Source organism: Ascidia mentula, chromosome 4, assembly GCF_947561715.1.
Source record: "Ascidia mentula chromosome 4, kaAscMent1.1, whole genome shotgun sequence".
Lineage (NCBI taxonomy): Eukaryota > Metazoa > Chordata > Ascidiacea > Phlebobranchia > Ascidiidae > Ascidia > Ascidia mentula.
Window position 1 is genome coordinate 15,623,590 of NC_138569.1, and position 10,602 is coordinate 15,634,191.

At 43.5% G+C, this 10,602-nt stretch overlaps 1 protein-coding gene across 3 annotated transcripts; it reads left to right on the forward strand.

Annotated features, from left to right (window-relative positions):
- Positions 1-416: 416 nt before the first annotated feature.
- LOC145897834 (uncharacterized) lies at positions 417-10,189 on the forward strand. Of its 3 annotated transcripts, none has more exons than XM_082986283.1 (14): positions 417-566; positions 1,456-1,619; positions 2,714-2,796; positions 3,084-3,199; positions 3,263-3,747; positions 4,186-4,372; positions 4,834-4,947; positions 5,425-5,537; positions 6,291-6,375; positions 6,614-6,739; positions 7,251-7,430; positions 7,488-7,562; positions 7,899-8,771; positions 8,992-10,189. In XM_082986283.1, the coding sequence occupies exons 1-14, from the start codon at positions 530-532 to the stop codon at positions 9,396-9,398; spliced, it is 3,045 nt and encodes a 1,014-aa protein (XP_082842409.1). In that variant the 5' UTR covers positions 417-529; the 3' UTR covers positions 9,399-10,189. The 3 variants fall into 3 exon arrangements, with proteins under 3 accessions (XP_082842409.1, XP_082842411.1, XP_082842410.1); XM_082986285.1 differs by having other exon boundaries at positions 4,186-4,336; XM_082986284.1 differs by having other exon boundaries at positions 3,287-3,747.
- Positions 10,190-10,602: the final 413 nt, after the last annotated feature.

The window sequence follows — 10,602 nt, forward strand, 5'->3', positions numbered from 1 at the left end:
CAGTCGAACCGTTAACTGTCCCACCCGTGTATCGATATTACGCGCCGCACAGTCGCACGGAGCAGCGGAGAGAAATGGCGCTCCTCTAGCTTGTTTCTTTTTTTCTCCCCTTATTCTCTGGCGCCACTCGCCCGTGCATCTCGGATTTCCGGATATTAATGTGACGTAGGGCTACTTCCTCTACGCGATGAGGCGCGGAGTAACTAAACGCTCGCAATCAGCAAGCATAGCTTAAAGCGTGATTGTTTTGTAGCTTCCAGTTTGCGTGATGGTAGCAGTAAAAAGGAACACCAGCGGGCAGTGGCAGTTGAAGCAGCAGGCCCAGCAGCATTTTGCTGCTTAGGTGACAGGCTTTACCTGGCTAATGTTATGCGTTTCATTATCGTGGTAAGCAGTGCTACGTTCTATACAGATGTGTAGCGTCAAACAGTTAGCAATACTGCCCCGTGCGCTCTAGCACCTGCTGTGCTTGCTTTATTGGAGCTATATCACGCAAAGCATTTCGTGACCTTTGGAAACGCCAACGAAGATGTCTTCCTCGGAAGAAACAGGCTTTGCTGCGCCAGGTAGGACTTTGTATAGTGGATATCGCAGGAAATTACGTTCAGTACAGACGAACGGTGTGATTCTGTGCGCTACCCACAGTCCTCGACTGCAGCATATCAAGTGGATCACACCAATATTTGTAGTAACGCAAGCTGTGTTCTTATCACGAATTGCAAATTTAGAATAGACGCAATTTCATGTCAAATCACTTGATGATCTTACCTTTTGGATTTTAATAAACAAGACATACATGTTAATTTTCTAAACTACGGCAGTATATAACGGTTTTGGTGGTTAAATATGGAATGACACCTATCTGTATAAGCATTAAATAGTCACATATTTCGCCGTTAGTCAACATTGATGCAAGATGATTGGCCTCTGTGTTTGACAAAAAACGGCCTCCTCTGCAAACGCCTACTAAGGTTTTGGACCAAACAGTAAACTTTATCAAGCTGAAAACTGTTGTGTTGGTCGGTCTGTTTTCGTGTCGTAATACCCAGAATCCGAAAGCTGTTTTTAAGTGAAAACAAAAACGTGCAGTAAACTTGCACCACATATCGCTAGTTCCTCTTTTCGACGAGGGTGGCATCTTCTTCTGATGAAGCACTGGGAAAAACCCCTAACCTACTCGTGCTAACATGACGAAACTTGAATGTATCCACAAACTTTCCAATAATAATCGTCTAGTGGAATTTACTTTAAATCGGCATCTCGTATTTTGAAGAGTCTATTTTGAAAAGAAAAAATTTTCGTTGGTCAACGGCTTGTGAAAAGTCGAACAAGTGCTTATGTCTCTAATATGACCCAAATCTTAAAGCACATTGTGCACAATTATAAACTTTTATATTTGTCCGTAATCATCGCCGAGATTAATAATTGTATTTATGTTGTTGATTTGTTCGTCAGATCTTTCAGACAGCGAATCACAGTCTCCGCCGTGGATGAGCGAAATTTGTGGAGGCGGCAACCGCCAGATTCAATTGTGGCACTTCATCCTCGAATTGCTGCAGAACAACGAGTACTGTGAAATTATCAGCTGGGAGGGCGACCATGGGGAATTTGTTATCAAGGTGCTGGACTGGTGCATACTTGTTTTGCATTTGAACGTTTTTTTTTCACACGGGTTTTATAACAACTAAAAAAATTCAAACGAATCAAAGCACCAGAAATAACTTTAAAGCCGGTCGCATGACACATTACTAAATATCCACAACGAAAATTTCATACGGAATAAAAGCCCACTCGCAAAGTTATGACATTCAAAATTGTTATTAGAAACTTAATGAACTTTTGTTTACCCTGTGTGAGCATTTGTAAAGCCCCTTTTATAAAAAGTCAATATGTTAATCATCTTCCTGTACGGAGATTTTTATTAATGTTTGCCCAATCTGTTGCGCTTTATGAATGATTTTTTGCCTCCAATTGCATTATAAATGAAACAATGAGGCTTCAGGTTCACATGACCGAAAATTGGACCCTTGGCTGTACAACAGCAGACCCGTAATCGTCCAGAAACGTCATTTCCGATCAGTATAATTGTGCTCAATGTGCATATCGGTACTTAGTGTCCCAGGGTTCAGTGTTATAAGGTGAAATTTAAAGCTGATGAAAATAAAGGGCTTTCCTACAACGGAAGTAACGCCCTGGCATTGAGTTGTGTACAGTTATGGTTTCGTATAGTGTCTTTTTATGACAGTCAGGAAGTGCGTTAAAAACTATCATCCACCATTGTGTATCAAAACCTCCGCAGTCAGAATCAGCAAATGGTATTCAGCATTGATATTCCATTTAAATATTCCACTTTAAACACTTTTGACGTATTGATAATGACGTGATTCTTTTCTGACAGCGGAAGTCGACTGTGACCAGCATATAAACTATGAGCAATAATAATCGGCTTGCTGCTCTATTTCTATATTAGACTCGCATACAAAGATGCTGGTTGGCTGCGCGTCAATGGACTGTGGTCTGGTGCCGATAGTATGTTAATAATTAGAAGGGCATCATTTCCGTCCCAGGCGAATCGTTTCGTTTTGTTGAAATATCAGAACTGCAGAAACACATCACTGGCTTTTTTTTACTTTAGTAAAAAGTGATGACTATATCCGCACGTATTGGTTTACATCTGACTATGTTTGTGTAAAATGTTAATTTTTGAACACAGGAGCCAGCTGAAGTCGCCCGGATGTGGGGTGAAAAGAAAAGGAAACCGGCAATGAACTATGAAAAGCTTAGTAGAGCTCTGAGGTAAACTCCACTATATAAACTGGTAGTGGAAACTCCCATCGTCACATTGCTGCCTTTACTTTAAAAAGTAACGATCATCGACATCACGTGCACACAACTATACCAAGTAGTTGCAAACCATTACTAATCACACCCACTTTCAACTTCCTTAACGTTCGTTTGTGACTGTTTCCAATAGAAGCATTACATTCCCAATATCATGTACAGTTTTGCTGTTTAAAATATATACAACCTTACTGGTCAATTATCATGTTTCTGCAATTAAACCTTCCGATGTTTTACTCCAGGTACTATTACGACAAACGTATTTTGTACAAGTCTAAAGGCAAGCGCTACGCTTATCAGTTCAATGCCGCTGCCTTAGAGCTTATGTTGAAACGTCGTAATGCCAAAAAGATGAAAGGTATGTAAAACTGGTAAGACATTATCCAAACTGTTTGGCACAAACCCAAACTTACACTTTTAGCTCCGGAACCTGAAACGCGCCAAGGGGATCCACGCGGACACAGTCCAGTGATAGATCGATCCAATATCAGGGCTTTTCCCAAACACGAAGGTGGAGACATGGAAAATGGTTTGGACTCAAAGAAATCTGTTAAAGTGGCTATAAAACCGATACCGATTCGGCCGACCGAAAACTTTTACGGCGAAAGAGTTGGTCATCGAGATAACCGGCTGTCGGCGATGGGCCATCGTTCGGGCTATGCATCAGCCCTTGTGTCTCCGCTACGAAGCCGACGTGTAATGCACACCGTTGATCCTCGCAAGCCACAGCCCTATTGGTTGAGTCCTTTGAGTACGAACAGTGTTAACTGGCAACGTCACTGGTCGACTGTCAAAGACTTGCGAAATGAAGCGGACGGGAAAGAAGACGTTTGGAAGGCCGTGAGGGCGAACGGTCCGGAAAAGCCCTCTCCGGCAATTAAACGAGAGATTGTGGACCCCGGCTATGTAAGTTTGTGTTCCATGCATTTCAAATGCTTCGAATGAGGACAACGGGTTTGAAAGGGTGTTAAAAGTCCCTTCATCAATTGAAAATAGTGGCAATTCGTGAAAACCCCAAAAAGTCAGTCGGGTTTATTTAGTTCATTTGTGTTCGATGGAATGAATCAACTGCCGCGTGTTTTAAAAATAAAACTTGCGCTGATTTTTTTTTTCTTCACAATTTGAGTATTAACCGGTCGAGGAATAAAATCATTCGTGATCTTCCCTGCAAAGTTTTCTATGAGCACCAGCGATTCTCTTTCGATCAGAAACGATAGTGATCAGCTTGAAAATTCCCCACCGATTTGGCAAATCCGAAAATAACAACTTTGAGTTGTACAACTTCTGGTATTAGGCCTTAATGGTTTAGAGTTATTTTTATTACCACCAAACATTTCTTTGCAGGCCAATTCCCCTTCTCTCGGTTTCGACACGAACGAAAAAATTCGCAACGACATCGAACACGCGAGGAGTAAACGAACTTTCCCCTCCGCTGCACTCCACCCGACCAAGCACTACACCCATGCATTTTCTCCCGTTCACCAGATGTGGCATCGTTACCCCAGCAGGGAGAATCCCTACAGCTTAGCAGGTGCGATTTGTGTGTTATGTAGTCATCGTCAGCCCACGGACGATGAAAGCAATTCTTTCGCAAGCGCTTTGGGTCGTGCTCCGAACGTGTCCGATGATGTGGGCGTTTGCGTATTACCCTTTGCTCTAATACGTGGGTTAGAGCAATTGTTTAAAATGTGACTAGCCGTAATAATGCAAAAATCTCCTATAGTAGGAAGAAAAGTAAGGGTAAAATTCTGTTTTGCATGTTGATTTTTGCGATAATGCAGCCCGCCAAAATATGATCTTCCTTCAAACGACTGCTGGGTTTCATGCCAATGGCATGTTACTATGACCTTCGAACTTCAGACAGGTCTTTGCTTGATTGGAGACACACCAATCAGAATTTGTTAGTCGTGTTTACTGTAGTATACAAAGTAGGCTTGTTTACTAAACATATGATGTTTTGTAACAACAGTCTGTTTTTCCCTTTTCCTTTAGATTACCGAGGATTGAGAGACTTCAGTCCGACGCGCCGTTTAAGTGACGTTGGTGTGGAATACAACCTCTTTCCTTGTATCCCCTCGCCTTACGCAATATTTGCAAGTCCAGTCAGTAAGTGAAAGGGTCGTTATTAGGCAACTTAATGTAAGGTCGAATCACATTAACCGCTGTTGTACATCTTTCAACTCAATCGTTCAACCATCAGGCATTGATCATGATGTGCTGTGTCATGGCGTTCGGTCGCAAAGCCATTTGCAGATGTTGAGGGTTTGATTTATTTGGTTTACGATAGTCGTGACCGATCCGAGCATCTATGCGGGTGCATTTGCATGCGGAATGACGATGACGATGTAATGATGTCGAACGATACACAAAATACGCTGCTGCGCTTGCACGCATGTTGCTTTGTTCAACCACGTTGTGGCACAGACTTTTTCGGACGAACGGAAACTTATATGTTGCTCTATGCACGGGCAATGCGAGCTCATCGAAAGGTCACCAATGTGTATAATTCGGCGTTATTGGCCTGATAAGCACGTAAGACCGCACAGATGGAGCGTCATCTTCACCGCCATAATTTTATTGCAGCTGCTCCACCAGTTCGACGCAGTGATGTCACGCACAATGATGGTGGCGACTTTCGGGTGTCGGTGCGTGCCAAGGACCCCGAGCTTTTTTCTTTCAAGCCCGAAGAGATACAGGTAAACCTTTGTGTTTTTGAAAGTATACGCAATTTATTTTTATTTAAAAGTGGGTGGTCAGTATATTTAAAATATCAGCAAATTAATAATGGGATTAAAAAGTTTTACGAGGGCCTTTTTGTGGAAATTGTGGAAGTGTGCATTTTAACTTCCCAGTCAACCTCACCATAAAAGCCGTGAACTTTAAATATCACATATATAAAGTGCGACATATACTGAGATCATTTCCTGACACCCTGCCGGAAATCGTATTACTCATCCCTGTACAACGTTTAGTGCTGCTGCATGACAGTCTTTAAAGCCTGTACGCTATATATTAAGTTGTAAACAAGCGAGTTCAATGCTTTATATTAATGTACATTCCACGGACGCTTTGCGTTGAATACAATTAGCAGCATTCATTTTCTTATCACCTGCATTTCGGCCGACAAGCATCAGACAAGGGTAATGATTGTAAGTGCAAGGGTTAATGGGATACACTTAAATTCCGCCTGTATTTGACACGATCATGGGCAGCCCTCTAGAGACGTTAGTATAAATATATCCCGACCGGAATATAAGGTTTGGCGGGGAGGCTTAAGTGACGTCGCGGTCGTGACTGGAGTGGCGATGGATGCCGTTCCCCTCTGGTCAGTTCCGGATGTGCCGATAACGCACGAACACATGTGGTTGTGCCAACGCCAGAGCACGATGGTGTACGTAACAGATCACAGAAGCAGTAGCTGTTTCAACTCTGCATGTGTACTTTTATAGGCTTACACGCGCGAAGCCCACTACCCGGGGTCGGGGAGAAGTAATGGATCGGATCGAGAACAGTCTGCTGACGATAATTCACAAGGTAAGAAACTAATACCTATGCAAGTTGAATTAAATCCGTGTGTTTGGCATGCTGTTGTCGCCGTCGAATCACGGAAGCTCGGTTACGCGGAGATGCATCAGTTGGCATTTTTTTTCTACTCCGTGCACGTTTGCAAAAAGAGATAATTTCGAACCAACATTACGACGGAGTTCCACACAATAACACAAAGTTGTTGACAAACAAATTCGCAGTTAACTGTAAAGACGTTGGTTTTCAGTGGACCGCCGAACTTCCTGGGACGCCGCAACGCCAGAACAGAAACAAGTTCCAATGGTGGAACTCCGCAAACCGACACGGGAAGAGCTTCAGCGGCTTGAGTCAGCAGCCAATGCCAAGACATCAGGTACGGCGATCTGCCCATCGCGTATGGCATTTCCTTCGCAAAGGCGCACTGAGCACATGTTTGCAGCGCGACAGCTTTGGCACAGACGGTTTGGGATTTCAAGGAAGCGCTATTGCGTCAATAGATTGGTTCCACAGCCCGAACGCCCACTTACTTCCTGTACGCTTGGTAGAACGTGCCGAAATTCGCCTGGTACTACGCAAAATTTTATATCTCGGGCGTAGTGTGTTGAATTGCACTTTTAAACCAAATTCACAAATTTCACGCGATTTTTCTTCAAAGCCTGAGCTAATAACTTTTGCTAATTTAACGCACTCCGCTAATGCAGCCATTGCAGAAATTTATATCACACACATTCGTATAGTTGCATATTTCTTGTGGTCGTTTAACTTGATCACCTTTATGAGTTTATCGGTGCCCATGCCTTACAATTCCTAGTGCCTATTGTTTATCTGCACAGTAGTTTCTGCACAAAATACAAATGATCTGATTTGATTCCTGTTTTTTTTAGGAAACATTCAGAACAGAACTCCAACCCAAACTGTTTCACAACCACTTCGAACCGGTTTTATCGAGCTGAAACGGCCCGAGCACGACGTTCGGAGCCCAGCGAAGTCCGACACGACGTCCCCGCACCTCAGCCGCCGCTATAACACTGGTTATACACACTCACTTCCGCGAAGATATAATGGTTCGCATACAAAATTGTTGTTTGTGCATTGGTTATAGATGTATCTGTTGTTTTCAGGAGTGCTTTACGACAAAGACGGCGTACAGAGGGAGCCCCTCAACCTAAGTAAATCTAAGCATAAAGGCAGGACCGGTAAGTTGAATTTAAACCATTAACCCCACTCCGTTTCCATCAATGAAAAAAACACTACCCAACATATGGCATGACATACTAGATTTAATATTAGTAGATTTAATTTGTGTCAAGAAACCTGGTAAAAAAGACCATAGATTAAATGCTCATACCTCTCCTAAATCTACTGTGGTTTATTGCGCATTGGTGGCTTGGTTAAACCGTTCATCGTATGAAACGCACGAGATCATATGGAAATCACAGACGGGAAACAGGAAACCTCACGTCAATAAAAGCCTAGCTGGAAAGCGTTGATTTGACGTGTTTGCCTTCCTAATGATCCCCTTATCTTCGCAGCTTCCTCTATGGAATCCCTGCTCAGTCCAGCGAGGCCCGACAAAACCCTGTCTCTGTCACCGTCTGCACGATCTTTGCGACAAACTTCGTCTGTTTCTTCGCTTCTCTCCCTTTCACCGTTCAAGAATCTCCGCCTCTCAGATTCGTCGACTCCTGTTCCACCGAGTCCGAGCCGAAAACGACACAATTTCACCAATCTCCCCCAACCAGAGGCAGATATCGAAATGTCAATGTACCCGAAACTGGGTCGATTCGGCGGCGACGTTGCTTCTCCCATTCGCAGTTCAAGGGCCAACGACAGAAGTCCGACCTTCGACTTTAAACAACACGGAAAAGGACCAAACCCGTTTGCCGACTGCAGCAGCGCCTCACTACCTGCCAGCCCCAATCACTTAATGCCTGCCAAATGGCGTTTCAAGCGAATGCACAAACAAAGCACGGGATCGGGTCTCGCATCTGCCTCGTCCTTGGATGACGTCCTCCAAAGTGAAGACTCGATGGCGGCGGGTAGAGATTTAGAGTTATCCTCAGGGGAAGACGCCAGGAAGTCCTCCTCTGAGGAATCAGAGTGTTTTTATCGTAAGCAAAACATATCGGGCCGCGTCGAAGCCTATCAGGACGACGACCAACTCATCGTTATCGCGGAAGACTTTGTTGAAGACCAAGTCGAAGATAAGGAGGAGGTGGAGAACGGTCATAACGTGGACGATTATTCACGTCCGAAACATGACGAACATTGTGACAGAGAAGATAAGAACGCAGCAAACAGGTTCTTGCGTCCTGACATGCACCGTGGACTTTCCCATTCCGCTCCACCCAGCCGTGTTCCTTCACCAGCTCGACAAACGGAGGAAGTTGAAGAAATGGAAATAGGTGAGATCCTTTGAAAATATATTTCTGTTTCACAAAACGTCTTAGATATTTGAACTGTATAAAACGTATATACTTTGCATATTTTTTTAAGAAATTGCAAAGCAACATGTTTTTGAATCAGTTTTGCTGAATGTGTACGGGTAATTTAAAATTTACAACATTTTAACTTGTTAGTGAAACAACTTCTTTGAATATATTCATAGCAACATATTTTTCATAGATTCAAACAACAATATTTCAATATCGCCGTCAATCAACAACCGCAACAGTGACAGTGATGTTGATATGAAACAGTCTGATGTTCAACAGCACAAACAACAACACTGCAATGAAATGCCATTACACAACGACGATCAAAACGGCCAGATTGGCGATCAAGATAGTCACGACCAAGTTTTATCATGCGTCAGCGACTCTGAAACAATGGGCGTTAAAAATAAGCGATTTTCGCCGAAACGCTTTCTTGGTGCAATCCTCATGGCAGACCGCAAGGCACATTCTTGCCCTCCGTCGCCATCTGACGTCAACCGAAACGACGTCTTGTCGCTAAAACCAAACACTGGAGGCGCTGGGGTTCAGCATTTTACGCCCATCAACGCCGCACAAGTTTCGTGCGCCGGTATATGAAGACGTGCTTGTTTTCCTGTTGATGCGAAAGTAGACTTCTGTACACGATTTTTTCACCAGCTGTAAAAGCCCTCTTGGCTTGCACTTCAAATCTATAAAGACTGTTATTTGCACTTTATGGTTTCACTGTTTCATTTGGTCCGGCTTGTATTGTGCCTCCCATTGCATTGCACAGTATTTCTCGCATTTATTTTGGTTTCGCCGCGATAAAATGGCACATCACTTGCGCCCCTTATACGTAAGTATTCTGTGTTTTAGTTCGGGCACTCGTGTTATCCTAACAGCACTTGTTGAGACACGTTACACCTCCATTTCGTACATATACGCCCAACTAACAAGCAGTGTTTTTTGTTACTTGTACGACTAGCGACAGTAGTCCTTCAACGCCGACAACGAGAAACCAGTTCAGTGTTATTTCTGTTGTTATTTTTATTTTGCTCCACACTGGATTAGCAATACGGCAAACCCTTACAGAAACTGACGTTACACCTACATTTCCAGTCGCCAGAACACAAAGTTATTTCGTGTATATATTTACTTCAATTTCAAATCATCGATGACTTAACTGTGCATTTGCATCGCGCCACTGCCCAGTGTCGTCGTTGCATGTTAAATGGTCTTGTTGCATGAAGCCTTTTGTTAAGTGCAATATTTACATTACCTGTTGTATGTTTACTGAGTGATTGCATGCTCATGCGGAGGAACATTTCCTGTCGCTGCTCGCGTCAAACGATCTTTTGTTTTCCAAAGCGTGTTCCGCCTGTTCCACAAACTACAATAAACGCGCATCCTCCATCCTCCCTGGCCTATAACCAATTCATTGTTCGACATTGCTTGGATTTGAGTGCAAGTACACGTTGCTACATTAGTGGAAAGTAAAATACCACATGACGTTTAGATCTGATCACCCCTTCGGCGACTTAATATTGAAAGTAGGCCAATGTTTCTGTGTCATAAAGTTTCGGGTTAAATGCGCGTCGCATTTCCGCGCGCCTTTTGTCAACGCTCATCCGCAAAAGAAAGCTCAGTTTCCCCAAACGGCACTTGCTCATTAAGCTTAGATGTGGAGCGTTTCGAGACGTGCGCGAAGGCATTTTGTGATTCAGCCTGCGCAGTGGCAGTCCGGAAGGAACAACGATGCACGTCATCATTGTCTCATCCCACTACCAGTAATCTAAAGTTAGAGCGTTCAGGCCGCCCAGAT

Excerpts from the sequence above, each read along its gene's own strand:
- LOC145897834 (XM_082986283.1), top strand. The coding sequence starts at position 530 with ATGTCTTCCTCGGAAGAAACAGGCTTTGCTGCGCCAG. Across the intron at positions 4,948-5,424 it reads AATATTTGCAAGTCCAGTCA|CTGCTCCACCAGTTCGACGC; the intron begins GTAAGTGAAAGG and ends ATTTTATTGCAG. Across the intron at positions 7,431-7,487 it reads ACTTCCGCGAAGATATAATG|GAGTGCTTTACGACAAAGAC; the intron begins GTTCGCATACAA and ends TGTTGTTTTCAG.